The 24664-nt window shown below is 39.7% G+C and overlaps 1 protein-coding gene across 7 annotated transcripts in view; it reads left to right on the forward strand.

The window, feature by feature from the left end:
* Positions 1-19757, forward strand: part of satb1b (SATB homeobox 1b) — a 79403-nt gene extending 59646 nt beyond the window's left edge. For all 7 annotated transcript variants that reach the window (XM_077575226.1, XM_077575230.1, XM_077575228.1 and 4 more), the window contains 2 exons: positions 14570-14785; positions 16900-19757. In XM_077575226.1, the coding sequence (XP_077431352.1) occupies positions 14570-14785; positions 16900-17460 (777 nt within the window). In that variant the 3' untranslated portion in view covers positions 17461-19757. The remainder of the gene's footprint in view (positions 1-14569; positions 14786-16899) is intronic.
* The last annotated feature ends 4907 nt before the right edge of the window (positions 19758-24664 follow it).

The following is a 24664-nucleotide window of genomic DNA, read 5'->3' on the forward strand; positions in this document are numbered from 1 at the left end:
TAATTCCACTGGCTAAATGAATCAATTTATCAAGCCTTCATTTCAGCCAAACTGTTACCGTGGTTGTTGTTATGGTGATCTAGAATGGCATATTTCTGCATTTCACATCACAACAAATACGTGCCCTATCATTTTTATATAGCATTCTATCAGGGTAGCACTCGTCCAACCGTAAAAGCGAGTATTCAGATTCAGAAGTTGATCCCCATGACTCATGATGCTAACACTTACTATGACAGTATATCAATGCTGGGAGGACTTGGAAGGTGACGTGAAGAACTCACTGGTCTTTAAAGCGTGGTGGAAATGCCACATTGAATGTGTGTGTGGGTGAAGGCGGCGCAGTTAAAGGCTGGCAGAGGCCCGCGATGGTTACGAGCCCTGAGAGGGAACAGGATGGCAAAAATCCAACATCCCCACCGCCGCTCGCCCTCCCCCTCTTTTTCCCGAAACACACACGGAATACAATAAGAGAGGCCTGCACGTCGACATATATTGCACGCACGCACACAGTTGCATGCATCAGTAAACTAGTGTTTATCGCTATTCTACTCCAGGGAGCACTCGGCTGCCTCACTTTCTCTCTCGGTGGATGAAACTAGCCCACTAGAACCAGAACCACCGACATGCACCATGGATCTTCTAGAACTGAACACATTGATGTAACAGAACCGTGCCAGGCTCAATGGCAAGGCCACTTCGCCACCACACCCCCCCAGCCATTATTTTCCAGGACCCCCCGTCTGGGCTTCCTGCCAGTCGGGCCCATCCTCCACTCTCATCCTCATCCCTGAAATGTGCATCTCCAAGATCGACGTTTGCAAACGGGACATTGCATGGAGAGTGGCAATCAAATTTGACTAATAGATTTAACATCATTCCAGCTCTAGAATGTTTGTTGTGTCCGCCTTTTAGGTACCATTGTGATCGGTAAATGGTCATTTTAGTCCCCTTTGAGTACTATACAGAAGTCAAGCATACTGTTTGAAAACGTCCCTTTTTAAATCTTGACAAGGCTTATTTTAGCCGTACTTTGTATTACTCTACTGCCTCAAACAGTTGCCCCTTGACAAAAGAGTCCAAATTAAAATTCAAACTCCACTTTGACTTGCCAAAATAGACGCCTCTCCCATCTGCAGTTGAGTAAATAATTGCCCCCGACCGCTGTTTGCATCAGTGCTGCATTTCACTTATGATCTTGCGCTTTGTTGTCATTGGCATGAATGAGAGAGTCTCGCTAGCTTGGCAGGCTAATATTGGGTTGGGGGCAACACAGGTTGTCTTGGGGGAGGAGGTGGGGTTCGAGTGGGCTTCATTCCTTTGACACAACTTTTATGTCGCAACATTCCCGACACTTCCTGAGAGGAATTTCACAACAGATGGAATCAGAGTCCCTGCTGTCATAAAACAAGCACCCTGGGAACCCGGGCTCAAAGCCCTCCGACTCGTCAATGACCAGTAGAGACCGCCGCCCCGCCCCACCAGGACCACCTCCCCCCTGCTTACCCAAGCCCCACATGCCTCTCCTTCCTTGCTCATTCTCCCTAGAAGAGGCTACGCTAATTAGCCAGGCTCTAATGAGACAGAATGGCACTGATCTGGTCCACCAGAGGGGGTGGGCAAGGGAGGCAGTGGAAGGGTGGGGGCGGGGTTGAGTGTGTGGCCGGGAGGGAGGGGGTGGGGGGGTGCTCGCCGTGGCGCAGTAGTATAGGGGGCAGGGGGGTTGGTGGATGCCATCTGTCGCCCTGCACTCGCCTGGCACGGCAGTCCCAGGAGTGGAAGAAAGGGTGCGGGCGGGGCGGCACCATTGGTCTGTCGAGGTGGGGGTTGTGGGGGGGTGAGGGTGACGACATAGCTGCAACTGCTGCCATCTTGTTTTGAAAATGACTAATTGGCTGGAATCACTTTAGTAGACCGACGTGATTTGTAGTTTCTGCGTGTGTGTGTGTGCATATGTGGCATCCATGCTTGGAAGGACTGTTTAAACTCCTCTTTTTTTTTTTGTCATTTGCAAGCACTTTTTATGGCTTTAGTGGTCAACAAGTACCCTAAAGGCAAATCTACAAATGTTGGACATCAATTAGTGTGTGCATGTCATTTTTTGCCACTGATGCCACCCGAGTGCTGACTAGAACTAGACAGTTATATACTGTACATAAACGTTTTTTTTTTTTTTTTTTTTTTTTTTTACATTTGTCATGGCTTGTTAGGGCCTTTGCGATGAACTAGTACACTAAATGTAGATTTAGTTTGAAAACGAACCCAGGACTTCCTTTTACTGCTGTTACTCGATTGCTGACTAGAACTAGAAAAGGTTTAGAGTTAGATTAGAGAGTTAAAAAAAATCAGTTGTGCACTTGAAGTATTTTTGTCATATGCAATGACTTTTCGGGGTCGTGGACTGGAACTCTTAAGTACTTTTTCACAGTTGGCATAATCAATTACTAATATACTTTATTTCTAATTACTTAAAAGTTAAAACAACAAGCAAGGACTTGCGTATGCCAATTTATGTAAGGAAAATGCTTCTCTCTCTCTCTTTTGCGTTAACAGGTCATCAAAACAAAAAACCTCCACATACTGTAGTGGATGAGCAGCTGGCCCCGAATGTGTCTATTCAAGTGCTGACTAGAACTAGCAGATGAGATCAGAGTTCTCCCGTACTTGAACTCATTTTTTCCCCCTCATCTGCAAGGACCCTCGTGGCCTTAATGGCGGACGAGGACGGTAAATACGGTCGTTTTGAATGAGATCATGTTTTTTCTCTTGTACAATCTATACTGCTTCCTTACTTTGTGTCCCCTGCATTAATAATTACTTCTTTTTTTTTTTTTAATGTCCTATGATGAAAAAAAATGGAGCCGATCTTGGTGTCGGGAGTTGCTCTACCTTGTTGGTGTTGTTTGCAAGCCCACAATCCCCTGCAAGAAAAATGAGGCAGATGAGAGCTGCCAGCCCTTGAGGGGTTCAAAAAGAGGCAGCGTCTGTTTATTAATTTATTTATGTATTTATTTATCTGCCGCTTGCTTATTAGGTTGCCATGGGAACCAAATTGTCTCTTATTGCGGAACTAGAGAGGCAGCTGTCTGAATAATTAATTTAGGGAATGAATTATCTGGCGAACGGCGGCATCCTCCCCTTCCCTCTGAAAATGAGCCTCTCTTTAAATTGTTTAATGGACGGTGGAATTCCCACCAGCTTGTTTTTTTTCCTTCTCATCTTCCTCTTCCTCATCTTTCTCCTCCTCCTCCTCCCGTGTCACTGAGCACGCTCGCAGCACTTTGTGACTCCCCTGTCATCTCGTTTACGCCACCTCTCACCCCATCTGTCGGCTTTGGCGCGTCACCCCTCGCCTACCTACCTCCTCCGACGCGGACCCCTAGCTGGGAGGACTTCCTGTTCGGCTTGACGCACTACACTCAGGCGGGAAATAGTCTACATGGAAACACATTTATTTACAAAGGTGGAAAGAACTAATATCTCCTTTTTAATGGCCTCAGTTGTGGACTAGACTGTAAATGCATCATCATAATTAAAGGGTGTTCCATTTTGAGAGCGTTTGCCCTCAAATTAATCTAAGGATGTAACTTTGCTGAAAAATAAAAAGTCCATCTCGCAAATGAGCAGCTGGTCCAGAATGCTACTCGAGTGCTGGCTAGGGGAGGAGTTTTCCTAGTTGTCTATAAGTGATCGGATCTGTTTAATTTGAAATGGTGAGCATGTTAAAAAAAAACAAAAAAAACCTGAACAGATGAAAAGCTGTTCCAGAATGTGGTTACCCGAGTGCGGCTAGAAACGGGAGAAGAGAGTTCATGGTTATTTGGTTAGTTTTAGTTGTCTCCCAAATTCGGTATCAAAATTAGTGTACATCATCCAAACGATTCACTTAGCAGATAAGCAGATGGTTCAGAATGCTGTTACCCGAGTGCCGGCTAAAACTAGTTCTCGCACACTAGCTTCAGTAGATTAGTGGTGGACTAGAATTACAATTAAGGGTGTTTTATTTTGAAAACCAACCTTTGCAAACATAACGTTTATATTTTAAATTTGCAATTCATGTTAGCAGAAAAAAAGAAATTCCGCAGCAGCAGATTAGCAAATGGTCCAGAATGCTGTTACCCGAGTACTGGCTAAAACTAGTTCTCACACACTAGCTTCAGTAGATTAGTGGTGGACTAGGGGGCTACAATTAAGGGGTTTTCATTTTGAAAACCAAACAAACAAAACGTTTATCTTTTAAATTTGCTATTAACGTTAGCAGAAAAAAAGAAATTCCCCCGCAGCAGATTAGCAAATGGTCCAGAATGCTGATACTCGAGTGCTGACTAGAACTATGAGAAGAGACCATCACTAGCCTAGTTGTCGTCATCACATTTTCTCGCTTATGTGTATTATGTATTACCAAGCTTTTGTGGTCACTTTACAAGAACAAACTCAATTTACTTGCTGCTACTAGAGTGCTGACTAGAACTAGAATAATGACTCTTAGTCCGTAGTAACTGTGAATTTAGCACTCCTTCACCTGTGCCTTTTTGGACAAAACTTGCAAAAGTAGTCCATATTAAGTGTGTGCTCACATAGTGGTTGCGACTTCATTGAATGTTATGCACAGTGATGTACAGCAGTAGAGATTATTATTATTTTTTTTTAAAAAGACCAATCAAATTTCAGCCATTGTGTTGCCATGCTAAGTAGTAATTATTAGTGCTGACCCATGTATGTATACAGTATATATATTAGCGATGAAACTCAATCAGATTTCAAATTCACCCTCACAGCTCCCTTGATGATGTCAGCATTTCACTGCCCTCTGATTGGTTGGCCAGAGCAAAACTTGTTACAAAACATGTCTTAAGCGACTTCCGCCAATAGATGCATTTTATAATTGCCACATGCTAGTGTGGTGGCTGATTAAGTCCCCGCTGAAGGCCCGGGTTCCAAACGCACCGCCCGCCACCGTTTTAGCATTGCTAGCCGGTCCTCGTCCTGCTCGCCTCGCCTCGCCTTGCTCGCTCTCCTCCTGACAGACCACACAGGGCTTGTTCTGAAGCCCATTCCCGCTAATCTGATCAGGCAGGCAAATACGCCGGGAAAAGCGCTTTAATGATCCCCCTAATTACCTCAAGTCAATACCAACTGTATTATTAGACTCGGGGAAAATATTCCATTAGGGTGCCCCCCGTGGGAGAGGCCGCCCCCGCCCCGCCCGGGCGCGCTCCCTCAGCCTTGCAACCCCCCTCCTCCCCCCTCCCTCACCCCATGCTTGTAATTAATTTTATGTACACACGCAGGAATGCACAAGGTCGCACCTGCAGCCCGGAGCCGCCCGACTCGGAACCACCTAATCAGATCTGTCATAATTACCATGCTGCATGCTTGTGACACACGCCGGCAAATATTTCAATTTAACTACGGCCTCGCCGTACGCGTGTGCGCGCGTGCGCTCGGGGAGATATTAAGGCCGATAAAAGTGCTCATGATGGTGCTTGTGTCCACGCTCGCTCTCAGTCTCGGCCGCTTCCTCCTTTCCCTCTTAGCACATCATCATCATCATCATCATCGTCATCATATTTTTGTCTCAAATCATTACACAATGTGTGCCCTGCGTACACATCTTACCGAGGAGGGTCTTTAAGCGGCCATTTTTGGACTTCAGTAGTGATAGTTTGGATGTAAAATGGCACAAGAAACTCATTTGGTCAAATTTCAAAGCAAGATTTTTTGGGAGAGGAAATAGAAATACAGGACGTTATTATTAGAGTTTTACCCCTCATGAATAATCAACACACACTTATTAAAATGGGTCTTTCAGCGTAAAACAACTCATAAATGTTGGTCAGATCCTTTACTTGGGTCATTTTGCATAAATGTGTAAAAATTGACTCATAAGGTAGATCGCACCATTTTTTTTTAAATCCTTAATTGGGCTACTTTTGACCCAACTGTTTTTAGACTGCATGGTAGAAATGAAGACAGTTTTTAGCACAGTTCTGCAAATAAGAGGCCAAGCGTACTTGCTTCCGGCTGTTTGTTCTGTTCAGGTTTACCGTAAGACTGACATAGCAAACAAATGAAATTGAGATTTTTTTTTTTTTTTAACACCAACATGTTTAACCAAGCATAACCTTTTGTCTAACAAAAGTCTGCTAGCTTAATGCTAACATATCATGTAAAGCTCCATAGACTGGCTACTGAAAATTGGCTTTGAAGTTATGGTAATGGTGAACTTTATACAAAGCATACTGAAGCTTATTTGGAACCTTCTCTGCCTCTTCTTCACTTCTAATATACTTCAGTGCTGCCGGTCAGATTTTTTTCCCACTATATCTAGACTAGTGTAACTATAACTAAAAAAGGTCTTTATAACAGTCAAAAACAGGGACTTTCCAAGTGAATCTTATTAAATTAATTATTTTTTTTTTTTTAACTTTAATTTGTGAATAGTTCACCAGGGTAAAATGCTTTCAATGAGTGCTGGATGGAAACTTTGAAAGGGTTCTGTTGTGTGAATGTCATCTTTGCTAAAACATAACATAATACTTTATGACATATTCATTAAAGAAAATCTTTCTGAAAGTCTAAAAAACAAGGGGATTTCCAAGTTAATGCTATGAAATTAGCATAAAAAAAAGAACTCTTTTATTTGGAAATAGTTTCTGAGGCTAAAATACGTTTGATGAACGCTGGAAGCAAACTTGTCAGCCAATTACAAACACTTATTTAGCTGACAGTCAATTTGCTGCTTCTCTGCCGGCTCCTAATTCAATAAGATCAGTCACGATTTATCATCTTAATTATGCTTTGATATTAGCAATTAAAGCCCGTATTTGGATTAAATCACAACCCGCGCCTTAATTGACGGAATCAGACTTTGCGTCGTGGATTGTGCGTTTGAAATGCAGCTGCTGCCGCCGTTGTTGTTGTTGTTGTTGTTGCTTCCTCGTCGGCGCATTTTTATCCTCCATCTGCCCGACGAGCGCCGCGGCGACACAAAAGACGATCAAGAAAACTTTTGTGCTGCCGCAACAGCCGAAAGAAGCCCCAGACGCAAAATAGAGACGTCGCCATTTGAAGAGGTTTGCGTGCTCAAACATATTCGTCGCAATCCGTTTGTAAACAAACAAGCGGCTAGTAGACAAAATCACGACAAGTGGATAAGTGACTTGATATAATGGATGTTGATGTAATGAGGTATTGAGCTGATTATAATAGTCATGCAGGCACATCTAAAGAAGAGTTTCACAACTACTGTACTGTAACTATGACTCAGTAAACTACATGTGTTGAGGCATCGCATTTGTACCATTGCTTAAAGCGTCATACAGTAGAACCGCGACTATTGATGCTATTCAGTAGCCCGCCTCTTGCCTCGTGTGTTAGCATTTAGCTAGCGTTGTTTAACTCATTCACTCCCAGCCATTTTCACTGAAGCAACCCACTTCACTTTACCAACTCGGTGGCCTTGTGGTAGAGTGTCTGCCCTGAGACTGGGGGGTTGTGGGTTCAATCCCCGGCCGGGTCATATGAAAGAGGAATACAATTATTTTGTCCTCTTTGCGTGTTCCAAAGGATGAAGATAGACTTAATGTAAGAAAAATACACCATTGCAAAGATGATTTAATAAAAAAAAAGATCAGAGAATCTCTGGACAAATAACAACCTCTAATTCATCACTTAAACAGGTGGGATTCAGAGCGTCAAATGTGTCTCTTCCCCGTGCACAACGGTTTCTTATAGTTAAAAAGACCTCCTCTCTTTCATTTGTAGACAAAACATACTCTCTGGGTATTTTCCATGAGCGATGGCGAAAACAGAGTCAGGTGTGGGTGTTCAAAACAGATTCTGTTCTCAAGGACCAAATGTGTTTTCGCACAAAACGCTGAGAAGGAACTTTTTTAGACTAAATAGTATGTCCCAGCTTAAGGTCAAATTATACCGAAATCAACACCATCTGCGCTGCACAGGACACAAAACATTTCGACAAGGTTAATACTGAAGAATTAAAATGTTAATAATGTGTAACAATGGTTAATATATGAAATGAAGTATTAAAAATGTTACAATATCTATCATCATACCAAAGACTATAAAAATGGGACCCATTGCCTCCCTGCTTGACACTCAGTATAAAGGGTTGGAATTGGGGGGTTAGATCACCATGTGATTCCCGAGCGCAATCATCGCTGCTCACCGCTCACTCGGGGGATGGGTCAAATGCAGAGAACGAATTTCCCCCCCACTTAGTTGGGTGTGACAATCAATGGAATTTACCCTTACCTTACCTTACTTCGCTCCCAGCTGTTTTACTGCTTTAACTGGTTTTGCAAGGCCCACAGAATATTGTGTTCTATTGCTATAAAAACCATGGAAGCTACCAAAAGAAAGATTAAAGTCCCTTTCATCAGGGGAAAAAAAAAAAGTATTTTGCAGCAATTAGCATTAGAATATAGCTAAGTTTCATCATTTTTCACCAACCTGCTCAAAACATACATCAGATTGTTGCAACATGGCCCTGGTTGATCTCTTATAATCTGCTGCCACCTGTTAGCCATTTTTTTGTAATAGCTACTATTGCTTTAAGCGACCTTTTCAGGTCAGAGGCTGCATCAAAGCTTTCTGTATGTTCTAGCATAAATTAAAAAAAACACACACACATTAAAAAACATATAGATACATTTTTAGGACCATGGCAATATTTAAAATAGAGCATTTTTATACGTTTTTGGGAGCGAATGAGTTAAACATGCACAACCTGTAAGTCTCTTCATGTTATGTTTGACAGCAAACTGTCTAGAATTTCTATCTGTAATTGGCCAAACAATTATCATTTCTCTACTTTGACAAAACCCTGCTTTGAATGCAATCTCCATTGTTCGTCTTATGGTTTGAAGGTGATTGTCTTGCGAACGTTTGTGTGTGTGCTGCGCAGGAATAAAAGATGTGCTTAAAAATAAGTGTAGCCACGCAGATGTTTAATGTGCTCCATTTAAGATGAACTGGTCATTTGCCTTTGGTTATTCTTTATGCTCCATCTGCCTCTGTTTGCTTGCCTAAACCTCCACCGCCTCCGCCCGAACCCCCTTCCGCGCACACACACACACACACACATTCACGCACACGCGCGTCATTGGCCGGGACGGTGGTGACGCAAGCCCGCCCCGCTGAAACCGCCGCGCCATTGTTCTCCCGGGAGCAAGCGGTGACACGCGGAGGTCGCCTTTCCTGCGCAGTCACGCCGCGGCATGTCATTGTTGTCAAGTCAGCCCATTGTTTTCCCCGAGAGAGGTCGCGACCGCTCGCGGCGGCGAACGCTTTGTCACGACGCGCGGTGAGACTCAAGTCTGGCTGCCTCTTGACACAGTCTGACGACGGTATGAGATCATTAGTTTGAAAGGAATAAATATATGATGTTGATTGCGATGATTCACTTTTTAATCTCATGAGTCAGGATTCCAACGCGCAATTTTCTCATCCGTTCGTCCCCGGGGTTTGTTTGTCATTTGCAAACAAACAACAAAAATGTTAAGTTTACACATCATTTTGATTCGCACCCTGTCCTCGTGCTCGCCGCCTGTCAATACAGTAGACCAAGTGCCAATGGCTATTGCTAACTTATGCTAATGCGCTAAAACCGAGGGCAGATTCGGAATCGGTGCAAAAAGAATTCAGCTCGAAAAGCATCTCTGATTTAAAACATTTTGTATAAATTTATTTACTACCATTTGAAGAACTTGGCGCAAACCTCGTATCATATGACTTTAGATGTTTTTGATCCCATAAAATAACAACTTTACGGCATATTTCGTGAAAATTCGCGTAAAATTGTGAGGCTTTGTCAATTATAATTATTACAATTTAAATCTCAGAAATTCTAACTTTCGTTCCTAATACAATTTAACTCTTCATTCACATCAATTACAACTTTATTCTTGACTTTTCCCCCCAATTTTTTTAATTGATTTTTTTAAATTCATTTTAATTTTTGCTCCTAATATTACAACTTTTATTTAAAAAAAAAAAAAAGTTCTTTACATCTCCCCCCATAATAAGTTTCTTCTATTTACGGCGTAATTATTATTTTTCCTATGCCAACAACATAACCCGTATTTGTACGTAAGTCGTGAAGTCAGAATTCTAGTAATTATATTGTGAATGGAGCACAAATTGATATCAAAGTGGGAATATGTTAAAGTCCATCATTATGCTAGCGCAATACTAAAGTCATCATTACTGTAAATATTTGTATGAATAAAAATTTTTTTCTAAACTATAAATACAAGTCGATGTGCGACAAGGTAAAATTATTATTATTTTTTTTTTTTTCCATATAATCTCCCTACATTGAAGATTTTCCCCTAATGTTGATGGGTCTACTCTAAAATGTACCCTTTTTTTTTTCTGGAGAGCTCAGTATTGTTCATTCGGTAATTTTACCGATTTGACATGTCATCATCATTTTTTTTAAATAAAATAAAAAATAAATTGTCCTGTTGCCTCTGCAGTTCATTCAAGGCCATTTCTATTTCCTATTTCCATGACGCGCTCCTCCTCCTCCTCCTCCTCCCGCGGCCATTTTTCACTCCACCGCCGAAGCTACGTTCACATAGCAAGACGAAAATACGCCCCCCCCCCCCCACTTCCTCCGCAATTATTGCTTATTGTGGCGGGAGATCGGCATATGGTGCGCCGCCGCGAACATGGCGCCCGTCCCCGGCAGATGGGCGTCCACTGTGGCGGAATCTATTTCCAAGGCGGCGCACGTTAGCCCGCGCCGCAGCAGGACCGACCGGTTTGCTCGTTTTTTATCTGACTGAGCTTCTCTTGGAGCCCGGCCAGGTCCGAGGAGACAATGGAGCGTTGTCTTTGTCCTCGTCTTGTTTTTGTTTGTGTAACCTGCTCATCTTTCCTTCCGTTTCCTCATTCTTAAGAAGAGCAGCCGATTGTGTCGTCGGTTCTCGGACTCGCTTTTGGCGGCATGAAGGCAAACCCACGGGCATCTGTTGGCTCGATTCGTTTCAGTTTTTTAGCTTTGAGAAGCTTCAGTTTGGTGATCCGTTGAGCCTGGGAACCAAAGACAACTCTTTAAAGACTGTCTCTTTATTTCTAGGATTCACTTGAGCAACACAAAAAAGCAAAATGATGGACATATTTTTTTCAGTTTGTAGCATCCACATCCTTGTCCAACCTTCCGTTTCATCATCTGTCGAGCCTGGGAGCTAAAGACAAAAACACATCTTTAGTTCTAGGATTTACCGTAACAGCAAAAAAAAAAAAAGCAAACTGATGGTTATCTGTTGCTTTATTTCATTTATCCGCAGGCTGAGGTCAGCCTGATGAGCCCGATAACGACCAAATGAGATTAGATGGGAAGGTCTGTGAGTCGAGGTGTTTTGCTAGGTGCTGCTATTTTGGTTAGCAACAGAGGTTAAAGAACGCCTTGTTATAGCTTTTATTTATTTTTTTGTGTTTTGTTTTTTTACGTGTGACTTCATTGGTTGAACCTGTGAACGGAATGACCAGAGGACTGTGTCTTTATTTTTGGGACTCGCTTTAGCTGCAAAAAAAAAAAAAAAAAGGCGAACTGATGGACATCTGTTGGCTTATTTCATTTATCCGGCGGGCGGCCGAGGTCAGCCTGGTGGGCCCGATAACGACCAAATGAGATTAGATGGGAAGGTGTTTGTGTGTGTGTGTCATTGGTCAGCTTGTGACTTCACCTCTTGCACTCGCACGCCACATCACCGCTATGAATTGCTCTATTGTGCCATTCGAACCACAAAAGAACCGCTGATGGCTTTACAACCGCGTGAACTTATTTTTATACGTGGAGGAAAAAGCGTCTATATTCTGCTTTCTTGACGCTAAATCACCGCCCAGCCCCCCCCCCCCCAGCCGATTCTGCTGTTTATTAATTAGGTGAGGGTGACCCAGAGGCAGAGGATTACGGTGCAATATTGTGGCAGGTGTGTGCCAACATCGCGCGGTAATCCCGAGCTGTCGCTGCTTATTGCTGGGATGAACCTGTTTACAGCATCTGGGAAGCTCGTCAGACGTCTAGAGGAGGATTTCGAACCTGGGGAGGTCACCTGGATGCTTGCAAGTGCGTCGCCGAGGCGGTGTTTACACGAGCGGCGGGCGTGGGATTTGATCTTCTCAATTACTGATGTGGAAGACTTGATGTCAAGTGAAAGTGGTGCGCACGGAAACGGTTTTTCACTTGTATGGCGATTGTCCACATATTAACCCTGGAGAACCCACGGGGTCAAATTTGGCCCCTATAAATTCTGCTACTCAAATAACAAAGACCTTTTTTTTTTTTTTTTTTTTACAAATTTAACTTCAAAAGTCCAGAGTGCCACTTCTGACCCCTGCATGGGGCCATCTAGTGGATGAATATTGCACTTACATGAGCCAGAGTGGTAGTGGCAAGATGGCTGTTTTGTTGAGCTGGAAATCAATCCAAACAAAACCATCTTCTCAGCAAACCATCAGATGATAAAATTGTGGGTTTTAAAAAAAAATCTATTTCATATCATGTTGCAGAATGCCCAGGAGTATGTTTTATATATATATTTTGATAAATTAGCAACTCTGAGCTAGTTCAAAAAACAAGGGTTAAAATTGAAAAAACATATATTTTGGTGTTCAGTAAACTTATAGCAGTCATTTAATGTATAATTCATAATTTTCCAAAGAAGAAAAGGCTTCTTGGGTTCTCCAGGGTTAAGCTTATATGGGCTGGGGATCAAACCCACAACCTCAGGGTTGGGAGACAAACGCTCTCCCACCGAGCCATGTCGCCCACGTGCCAATACGAACCTTTTAAAATGAGATATTAAGACTTGTCGTTGAAATTAAAACTAACTATGTTCAGTATTTTACATTAAATTAGTTTTTTTTTAAGTGTAGAAATTGAATCTGCTGTCGTTAAGGTCATTTTTTAAGACAAATTGTCACGTAGGCTCAAAGTAAAAAATGAGGATAAGCGGTTCTGAAAATGGATGGATGTAAATATGTTTTTTATATATATATATACAGTATATATATATTTTTTGACTCACCTCTAAAAAAACAACTTCTCAACTTCTTCAAACCAAAGTTTGTGTCTTCATATTTAAGAGGATTGCCTTCGGCGTTGCGGCTGGTAAATAATTTAAATAATTCTCATAAGTCCTGACCTAAACTGGTTCCTGTTACACCTTTTGCGAGTGATTGCGGACCGTGAGAACATACTTGGATTCACTCTTTCATTTTTCAAGAATTCATTTTTAGGAAATCCGAGCGCGATCCGTCCGTCGCATTGCGGCGGATCGAAACGAAAGCAAACGCGTCGTCTTCGCGCCGACACGAACGATGCTTGCCGGGATCCATGCGTGCCGATTGGCCCTCACACATGATATGACTTGTGCAGTGGACTGTTTTTGTTTCTTAAACAGATTCATCCTAGTAGCCGAGTTCATATTTACTGTAATTCAACGGAAAAGTTTTCTTTTCTTTTTTTTTTAGTTTCACTTCACAATAATTCCACTGATGTAGCACGAGCGCAATTCTCAAACAAGGTAGCGTTAGCATTATAACCAAGCTAATGCTAGCGCTACTTACATTGGTAGCATGACTTCTTTGTAATTGAAAAGTGTTATTAAAGCACAAAATGTATCAGTTTGAAGTTGTTGTTTTTTTTTGGAATATACAATCAAAAAGTAGCAAGAACAAAAAAACATGAAACTATGACTAGCGGCGGGCTAATAGACGTTAGCGTATACTTTGTGTTTAATGAAATGGACTTCCTGGCAGGCGAGGGGAGTTCCCGCCGTGTGGGCTTTGATTGGCTCTGCTACTTTGGGTTTAATCCTGCTGCTTTGCAGAGTGTTTGAGTTGGATTACGCCGTCGCAGGCCCGCGTTGGACAAGACAAGTGTGTGTGTGTGTGTGTGTGTGTGTGTGTGTGTGTGTGTGTGTGTGTGTGTGTGTGTGTGTGTGTGTGTGTGTGTGTGTGTGCGTGCGTGTGTGTCCTCCCTCACTGCCGAATCAGCTGAAAGCACAGACGGCCCAACTGGAGCACGGTCCAAATCCCTCTGCATGCAAATTAAAAAGGCAACAATAAATGTGGCAAAGGAACAAGGTGGGCACGGAGGCTTTATGGCCCCTCTTTCTCTCTTTCTCTTTCTTCCTCCCGCCTCCTCCTCCTCCTCCTTCCTCTACGGTTTGATGAGGCTTACGGGAGGATCTGGAATGGGACGCGCAAAGTGCTGAGTTATCTCCCGCATGCAGCGTGTGTGCTCGGCTGCCACGGCAAGGCGTGCACGTGAGAGCGTGCGCGAGCCAGCCAGTGAGCGCCGCCCGTGTAATCCGGTGGTGACGAACGCCGGACGCCAGATTACGACAGTGGTCACCAAACCAGTCCTTAATGTTCTTAAAATACATACAATTGGGGGGGGGCTTGTAAAAAAAAAAAAAAAAAAAAGTTCCTGCAACTTAAGATGGAAATGAAGCTCTCGCTCACATACACGATTCTCCAAATAGGTGTGACAACTTTTGTGCTTTTTTTTTTTTCTTCTTCGGGATTGCAGGGTTGGCTGTGCGAGCTTCTGCGCTGGAAGGAGGATCCGTCTCCGGAGAACCGGACGTTGTGGGAGAACTTATCCATGATCCGCCGCTTCCTCAGCCTGTCGCAGGTCGAGCGCGACGCCATCTACGAGCAGGAGAGCAGCGCCGGACAGCAACATCACAACAACGTCGTCGACAGGCCGCCGCACTTCTCGCACGTTTCAGCAGACCAGATGCAGGTGAACGACGTCGCACGGAACCGTTTGCGAACAGTTTTACACAATGTTTCATTTCGCTGAGTGTGCATAATAATTATAATAGTAGTAGTAAATGATAGTATTTTTTTTAAAGGATTGGGTTAAAAAAAAAAAAACATTTTCATTTTTTTATTTTTATTATCCTATTCTGAAAAAAAAAAAATTCTATTGCAACAAATTGTATTCTAAAAAAATGCATAACATAATTTCTTGAATGAGTAGGATTTTATTCTGGGGAAAAAATATTGCTTTTCACAAAAAATATTTTTGAGAAAATACAACTTATTGAAAATGTTTTTCAAAAAATTATTTAACTTTTCTTTGATTTATTATTATTATTATATATTATTATTATTTATTATTTTTTTACAGTTTTTAAAGACTTAATGTAATTAAATTTTCTCAAAAAATAGTGTATATATATATAGAGAGAGAGAGAGAGAAATTTTGTCTTACAAAAAGACCACTTTCGTCCCCCCAAAAATTATTAGTGAATAATGTCATTACGATAACATACAACTTTTTTTCTCACCCCTAAGAAGATTTTCCTTGAAAAACTACACAAAAAAAAAAACATTTTATTGAAAAAAAATCTCATTTGGGGGAAAAAAATCGGATTTTTCTATTGCAAAAATATTGTATTAAAAAAAAAACATAATTTCTTGGAAGAGTGGGATTTTATTCTGGGAAAAAAAACTTTTCACAAAAAAAACTTTTTTAAAATATTATTGAACTTTTGACTTTCAAAAATGACTTTTCTTTGAAAAAAAAAAATCTAAAGACTTTTTAATGCAACTTCATTTCAAACTAATGCAACTTAATTCCCCTAACCTAACTAATCTTTTTTTTACACACACAAAAAAAACTAAAAACAACAACAAAAAACGACATTCTCAAAAAATACTTTTTCCCCTTTTTTTTTTTTAATGCTTGATTTGAAAAAAATTGTCTTTTCGTCTTTCGTGGAAAAAAAAAATCTTGAAAAATATGACTTTATTACGGAAAACATACAACTTTTTCTCACCCCTAAAAAGATTTTCCTTGAAAACGCAAATGCCCTTTTCTCTCCAAAACGTGTGTACTGTGCCTCGTTCAAGTGTTGTGGTGCAAACACGCTGTTGTGGAACATCTCCTCATGCACAGCGTGTGGCTCACTCATTCAAATCAAAGCGGGAGCATTTGGGCGGGTCAACAGGCAACACCGTTTGCCCACTCGGATCCCACGCACACACAATGGGACATTAGAACGTGTTGTTTGTTTACGCTAATAAATGAACAGTTTCACAAAAAACATTATAAATTAAAAAATAATAAAAAAAAAAAATTCTTGAAAGTAATATAACTTATTTCTTGAAAATGTAATCGCTAAAAATTATGTTTTTATTGATAAAATATTACTTAATTCTCAAATAATACTCTAGAGTGCTAAAAATGAAATAAATTTTAAAAAAAGGAAAGAAAAAGCTTTTCTTGAAAAATAAATGAGTAAATGCTGCTTCATACTCACAAAATAACTTTTCTTGAAAGATCTTGGAAAAAATGTCTTAAAAAATAAAAAAAAGTGTTTTTCTTTTCTTTTAACAACTTTATTTCTTGAAACATATTAATTTATTCTTTATTTCTTGCAAAAAATAATTTGTATGTATTTTCTTGACAATGTCTATTCTGGAAAATACTTTTATAATATATTTATATAAAATATTTTTCTTATCAAAATCATTTTACTTTACTTTTATTTTAATTACTCCCAAAATAACTTTTCTTGAAAAAAAAGTCTTAAAAAATAAATCTGACTTTCTAAAAGTGTGTTTTTTTTTAAACTTTACTCCTCGAAAAATGTGGATTTATTCTGGAAAAAAAACAAAAACTGTTTTTTTTTTTAAAAAAATTTTAATTAAAAAAAACGTGTATTTTCTTTAAAATGTATGAGTATTATGGAAAATACTTTACACAAAAATAATTTCCTCAGCAAAATGCTGAAAATAAAATGTACTTTCTGCGCTTGCCCAGAATAACAAACCCCTCGTAAGACACCCGCCGCCGTCTGAATCAACGTTCCTGTACTTAACACACCCGCTCTTGCGTCTCGTTGGCAGCCCCAGCACCAGCCGGCCCTGTCCCTGCAGCACCCGTCCCAGCCCTTCCCACCCCAGCAGCCCTTGTCGGGCCCCCGCCTGCCGCCGCGCCAGCCCTCCACCGCCTCCCCGGCCGAGATGGAGGACGACGTGGTGCGCAGCCTGGTCAAGTCGCGCGCGGGCGGCGGCGGCAAGATCTCCCTGGAGGCGCTGGGCATCCTGCAGAGCTTCATCCAGGACGTGGGCCCGTACCCGGACGAGGAGGCCGTCCACACGCTGTCCGCCCAGCTGGACCTCCCCAAACTCACCGTCATCAAGTTCTTCCAGAACCAGCGCTTCTACGTCAGCCAGCCGGCCAAAGCGCCCAAGGAGACCACGCCCCCCGCCAACAACCGGAGCGGCAGCTGCAGCAGCGGCGGCGGCAGTAGCCCCGCCGCCTTGGACGAGGAGGCCTCGGAGCCCGGCGAGGGCGGCGACGCCCTCAAGGAGATGGACGAGAGCACGCAGACCAACGGCAACGCCTTTGTGGTCAAAACGGAGGAGCGAGGCCCCGCCCCCGTCATGGAGCAAGCCAATGACTAGAAGGACCTCAAGGCTGGCCCGGACTCCCGATTTTTGCATTTTGTAAAAGTATTGTATTATGATGATGACGAGTATGATTCACTGTAAAGACTCTTCTGGCATCGTTTCGTAACCTGCACAAACAAACAAAACAAGTGGAAATCGGCAGTCACTTGTTCGCCCACTAGCATAATGGCCCGAGTCGTTTTTGAACCTGTTCAGAAACAAGAAGAGTTCAATATTTTCTGATCTTTCTTTTCCCGATTTCCAATTCGATTTTCTGATTCAACTCTTGTTGAATCGCCATAAAATATATCAACAAAATCTATTTTTCATACATTTGGTGATAGCAAGTTCAAAACGACTCGGGCAATTACAGCATGAGGCGAAAGATTTGCTATCTGCACTCAACCTTTTCAGACGTGTCCACACGTAGTCGCTTTTAACACTTTGAAAACGTTTACTATTTCACGCTATTTATTGCCACATAAATATGTACGTATTTTTTTCTTCTAAGATTATGGCTTTTTATCTCCAAAAATACTTTAGTCTTTTCTTAAGACTTTCTTCCCAAAAAATGTCAATGGAAACATTCAAATTGTGAGATTATTTTTATTTTCTTGCAAGATAGACTTTTTTTTTTTTTTAAAGATCCGTCTCGATTCTTGTAGAATTCTAGAAATTGACTATTCAGGGGGGCTAAAAACTAAAAAACATATTTTTTCTCTAAACCATAGGCAAAAAAAATCTCCCCATATTCTTACGATTCCCTCCCCCCAAAAATACTTTTCTTGTAAGATTGTAACTTTTGCTCCCCCCAAAAACACAATTTTTCATCTTCGGAGGATTGTTTTTGAATTGAAAATCTTATTAGCCCTGTATGAGTTGCTTTTTCCTTTTTTTTTCTCTCTCTAAAAGTAAATATTTTTTTAAATATGATGAAAGTTGAAGAGCTGAAGGCAGACTTTCGGAAAGTTTTCAAATATATTTTTTGTCCTTTTTTTTTTTTTAATTGGCTATAAAACTAATTTTAAAAGCAAAAAAGATGATTATTTTTTCAAAGTGTGCATGAACTCTTCTGATTTTGTAAGCGTGTACGTGTGGACACGTCCTGGCACTGACTTTTCTTTCCTTCTAATTTGTTTGGGAAAGAAAAACTTGACGCTGGTTTGATCCACTTTTTGTTCCCAAGGACGACTTTTGTGATTTTACGTGTGTGATGTTTTTATTTTTATTTTTATTTTTTTTAACAAAAATCAAGGACCAAGTTGTTTGACAAGGCCTTAAAAGACCACCAGGTGTCACGTGTTGTTATTAATATGAATATAAAGACGATCAACGGGCCGGCGTGCTTTGTTGAGGATGGAATAGAATCTAAGGAAAAGTTTCTCTCTACTGTTTTGTGTATAAAGAAATCTATGTGAGATATATGATCAAACTATGCCAACAATGCCTTGTTACCACGCGGTTCCTTTTGCCACTGGAACACACAATGAGAAATGTGAACGACGCCATCTTTTATTTATTTGCAGTGTTGTTGATGTAATTGATGTTTTTTTTTTCTTTTCTTCTTAACATTTCTTTTCCCCCCCTCATCTTTTTTTGTATTTATACACAAACGGACGGACAGCAACAAAAAGTGTCTTAAACGTTTTCCCATTGGAGAAATGTGCTTTAAAGGTGGCCTATAATCACAGAAAGAAAAAAAAAAAAAGAAAAAGCGCAAGGGCGAGTGGCACTGATTTCATGTTGTATGCAATTTTTACAATGATCATGCAAATAAGCTTAATAAGCGTGTAGAGAGACAAAAAAAAAATTATGCAATCTGTGTGGAAATCATGTGTGTCTTCCTTTTTGGTTAGCGGACAACAAATGAATTTTCCTTTCTTTTTCTTTTATTTGCGACTGACTTCTTTCTTGTTGCTCTTCTCTTTTACCGCGGCTAAAAAGATGGCCGATGGACTTTGGATGTTTGTAAAAGTGTACATAGCACACACACACACACACACACACGCGCGCACACACACATCGATGTAAATAGAGTGCAAATGTGCTGAGCAGAGAAAAGTCTGTGGTGCCTCTCTTTCAATCAGCTTCTTCTTCTGCATCTTCTCGTGCTGAGTGTGGGAAGCGCCGGCTGGATGGGCAGCGTGCTAACGAGCGCGCCCAAGCCCCCCCTCACATGTTGAGTAGCCGCCACCGCCGCCGCCGCCGTGCATACCAGCCAGGTTGGTCTGTGCCGGCCTTGTATTGATGTTCTGCTGTTTTGTTTATTTTTGTTTTTCATGAATAAACAAAATGCCACAGTGAAAGATTGACGCTTTGTGCTTGTCGTGATTTGCTTGAAGATATATCACTTTTTCGGCCCATTTTTTTAAACCTTTTTCTCGAAAATGTTTTTTTTCCTCATGGAAATATTTTTAAAAATGATACCTTTGGTTGAAAAAAATAAGTGTGTTTTTTTTTCTGGATAAAGAAAATGCAACAGTTTATAAAATAATATTTTTAGCTTTTACATTTCTTGAAGAATTCCTTTTTTTCTTTCATAGAAGACTAAGGAAATGTGAAAATATTTTGTGCCGAGAGGCATTGGACAATTTGAGGTCTCTAAACAATGGATTATCAAAAACAATTAGCAACTAATATATTTATTGATCAGTTGATAAACCAATCCTATATATATATATATATATACGGTATATATATATATATATATATATATATATATATATATATATAAACATTAGCAAAAAAATATTTCTTGTTCTCCAAAATTCATTATTTTTCTAAGATTGTTTATCGTGAGAAAAATACTAATTTATCCCCTAAAAGAAATACTTTTTGTCTCTCTAATATGTACATGCGCCGAAACAAAACAAGTGAAATTGAATATAAAAATTGTCAGGAAAACAATTAAGAAATGTGATATTTCAATCATTTCGCTGCCGGCGAAAATGTATGAATCACATATTTTTGTTCCATCAGTTAGGAAGGTTGAACGAGCAGAAGTTGACAAAAAGAGTTCACCGCTGCACCTGTTTCGTCTTGTTAAGCTCATCTAATTGCTTGCTTCACTACACGCACACACACAAAGCATCCATCGACATTTCTCACATTTAACAGCCAAACGACGGCGACCCAAAAATCCAAACACGTGCACCTGCATCGCTTTCCCACAAACTCCCTCACTTTTTTTTTTGCCATCAAGGAACATAAAAGCACACTTGTGGAACGCAGCTTTTGTGAGTTTGGCGGAGGAGGAGCCAGATGAAGTGGCTCGGGCATCTTGCTCAGATGTCTCCTGGACGCCTCCCTGGTGAAGTGTTCTGGGAGGAGGTCCCGGGGAAGACCCAGGACACGCCGGAAACAGGATGGCTTGGGAATGCCTTGGGATCCCCCCCCACGAAGTGGCTCGGGAGATGGAAGTCTGGGCGACCCGACCCCGGATAAGCGAAAGAGAACGAGATAAACTGATAAGTAATATACACGTTGATTATTATTTTGAAATAATTTGGGGAGAATTGCAGCCTTAGCTGAACTTTTTTTTTTTTCGGGCCTGGGTGATCTTGCCTTCGCGGCGGCGGCGCTCGGGAGCCATCTGCGCGTCTTAAACCTTCCCCGACGCCCGAGCAAACACGTCTGATCCCTCGCAAAACAGACATAATGAGCACGAGCACCTCGGCGCCGCTCGCCTTGTTTGTCGGCGTCTTCACCTATCTTTATTTGTATTGACAGATATTTATTGGTATTTGTTTGGCGGCGGGATGGGGAGCGAGTCGCTCGCTAATTGAAAATGGGAGAGCGCAGGAAGTCCAAAAAGGAAACGGCCGGCGTGTTGTTGTTCCTTCTCACTGTGTTTGGCGAGGCCCGCGTGTAAAATCATTAGACGCAGCTCTGAGTCACATGACGGACTTTTTAATAATAGCTTGCGATCTGGCTGCCGCTTACAATTATTGTGCCACTCAACTTTAATTACACAACACCTGATCAAACAATAGCAGTTGAAACACTGTTCTTCGTTTGTTCAAATACTGTGCAAAAGAAACGATTTAATTTACAAAACAAGATGGACTGTAAATCGAATTAATTATTTTAATATTTTAATATTTTTATTATTAGTGAATTCTTTTTTGGTAAAATAAAAAAAGTAATTGTACATAAAAAAAAAATTTTTAAAGAGAAAATCGTCATCAAAAAAAATGCAAAGACATGAAAAAATTACGTTTTGTCAGTTTTTGCCTCGACAAAATTGACTATTTCTGTGATATTGCAACTTTAAAAAAATATTATGATTTTCTTGCTCAATTTTTCTTCCTTAAACTTTTAGTCTCAAACATCACAACTTTTGGATTACAATTACAACCCTTAAGATATAATGTCTTGACTTTTTTCTGCAAAAATAAAAAGAATACTAAAAGAAAATGTCTTTATTCTTATAACATGATAACATTTTCTCCAAAATAAGAAAAAAAACATTTCTCAAAAAGTGTGACTTCATTCTATTAAAGGTTGAACTGTTTTGTTTTTTAGGGAGGAAAAAAATGCTACTTTTTGTCTTGGAAAAAATAAACCTATTCTTGTACTAATGCAACTTAAAAAATAAATTGAATTTTTTATAAGACAAAATAAATAAATAAAATCAACAACAAAAAATAATAAAATAAAAAGAAATACTTTTTTGTAAGACTATTACTTATTTTTTATTTTTTATAAATAAGTAATAAAAAAAAAGTCTTTATTCTTGTAAAATCCCCCCCCCCCCCAACTGGTTTGTGTGGATTGGGGTTTTGAAAAAACAACAAAACTTTTCCATTGAGCGTCAATTGGGCAGACGCACATTGTTACTTCTTCCCAACTGAACACTTCAATTGACGTAATAATGAGGTAAATGCACCTATTAGTAATTATCGCAATGATAATAACAGCGAACTGAAACAGGTTTCACCTCCAAGCAACTTTTGTTCTCCGAGTACGCCAGGTTGATTTACTGCCGGAGTGACACGTCAATCAACCGTGCCAACAACATTGAGAAACATTTCATAATAGGGCCGATTAACTTAGACGCACACACAAAAGATAATCAATAAAATGTTATTGACTCGGGCTAACAGCGTGGCGTAACGCACGACTGCCGCAACATGTGACGCTTGTTCGCATACGCCGGCAACATTGTTCAAATTGAGAAACTGCAAATTGTAACTTTTGACAGAATCATGAGTCTCATTTCATTTTCCAAAAGGACACGAAGAGGAGCCAAAAGGCAAAAAGCTAAATAGAGCATTAGCACACAGCTAATCCTGTAGATAAGACTTACCTGGTTTTTAATTCATGGCCTAACAAAAGTTAGCTAACCATTCAGTTGCTCACACAATTTTTTTTCTTTTAGAAAAACGCATATTTTTATGAGAATTAAGTTTTGTATGTGGTTTTCGAAGTTTAAGAATATAGTTGTCTTTTTCCAAAATAATTGTTCTTTTTTTTTAGAATAGAAGTTGAAAAAGTATCAATCTTTCAAGAAGCAAAAAATAAACAAATAAATAAAAATAGGAATAGTAATTTTTCACAAAAAAAAATCTTAAAAGTTGTAATGCTGTTTGGATTGTCATTATTTTTTAGAAAAGTTAAAAAAGAACGTAATTTTTTATAAGAAGTTATCATGGAAACATTTTAAAGAAACGTTTTTATTGTGACTTTTTTCAACAAAGATAACAAATATGTGAGAAGTCTTTTTTTTTAAGTAAAAAAAATGAGCAAGTTAGTTATAATCTTACAAGAATTGCAACTATTTTATTTAAAAAAAAGTCATAAGTAAGCAAAGTATATTTTTGAGAATATTGCATTTTTTTAGGGAAAAAAGTATTTTGAAAAAATACTTGTATTTTTCAAGAAATAGACGTTTAAATCGCTCAAGAACTAAATTTTAATTTTGTAATCTTATGAGATGAAAAATTTGAGACTTCCAAAACACTTTTTACAAAACATTTTTTTTATAGAAAATATTCACATTTGGGTCACATTTGTTTTTTTAAGTAATATTCCTTGAGAATAAAATCTTATTCATTTGTTGTTGTTTTTTTAACTTTTGAGAATAAAGTTGGATTTTTTTTAAATGTACTTTTTGGTAAAGTCAAAGCTAACGACTGAAGTAGTGTTCCCTCGCTAAAACGAGGTTCACTTTTTGCAGCCTCGCTGATTCGGATTTTTTGTGTGCAATTTTGCACGCATTTCTTTTATAGTAATGTACTTATTTTATCAAATTTATGAAGGTTTGAACATTAACTCATTCACTGCCATTGACGGCTAAAGACGTCAAAAATTAATTTGAACCATTTCTATTAGTTTCAAAAAAAATTTCCACTTTTGTTAACAAGAGTATGAAAACATACAAAAGAAAAATTGTACATTTAGAACAGATATAAAATTTTTGATTAATCGTGAGTTAACTATTGAAGTCATGCAATTAATTACAATATAAAAATGTAATCGCCTGACGCGATTTAAAAAAGGAAAGAAAAGATTATTAAAAATTAGGGGCGTCAGGCGATTAAAATTTTTAATCGTAATTCATCGCATGACTTCAGTAGTTAACTCATGATTAATCATACATTTTATATCTGTTCTAAATGTAGGTTTTCATACTCTTGTTAACAAAAGTGGAAAAAAATGTGACACTAATAGAAATAGTTCAAATTAATTTTTGACATCTATAGCCGTCAATGGCAGTGAATGAGTTTTTTTTTAAAAATGGTTTAAAATTCTGTGATATAGTGGGGGAATACTGCAATAGTCCAAATGCTCACAGCTCTTTTTATTTTTTGTTATGGAAAGTCTAACTAATAGAAATAGTTCAAATGGAATTTTTGACGTCTATAGCCGTCAATGGCAGTGAATGAGTTAAGAATGTTGAAATGTGAGAAAATGGAAATGCCTTGATGAGAAAAGTGTATAAACTGTGGTGAGGGGTTTTAGAGCCTTCAAACCTTTATATAAAAAAAGTAAAACATTAAGCTAACTACTTTGCGGATTTTATTTACTGCGGGTATTTTTTTTTAAACGAACTCCAGCGTAAAACGAGCGAACACTGTATTGCCATATGTTCAGTATTGTTGACATTTGGAAGTTTCCCCGCTTGGTTTGTTTCTGTGGACGAAGATGTCTTATCGCGACATGATGGACCTTCCCGCTTGCTGTTGGATTTACGGCGCCGTCCCACCCAAGGGCTTGT

This window comes from Vanacampus margaritifer, chromosome 9 (assembly GCF_051991255.1).
Source record: "Vanacampus margaritifer isolate UIUO_Vmar chromosome 9, RoL_Vmar_1.0, whole genome shotgun sequence".
In the NCBI taxonomy this organism is placed as follows: Eukaryota; Metazoa; Chordata; class Actinopteri; order Syngnathiformes; family Syngnathidae; genus Vanacampus; species Vanacampus margaritifer.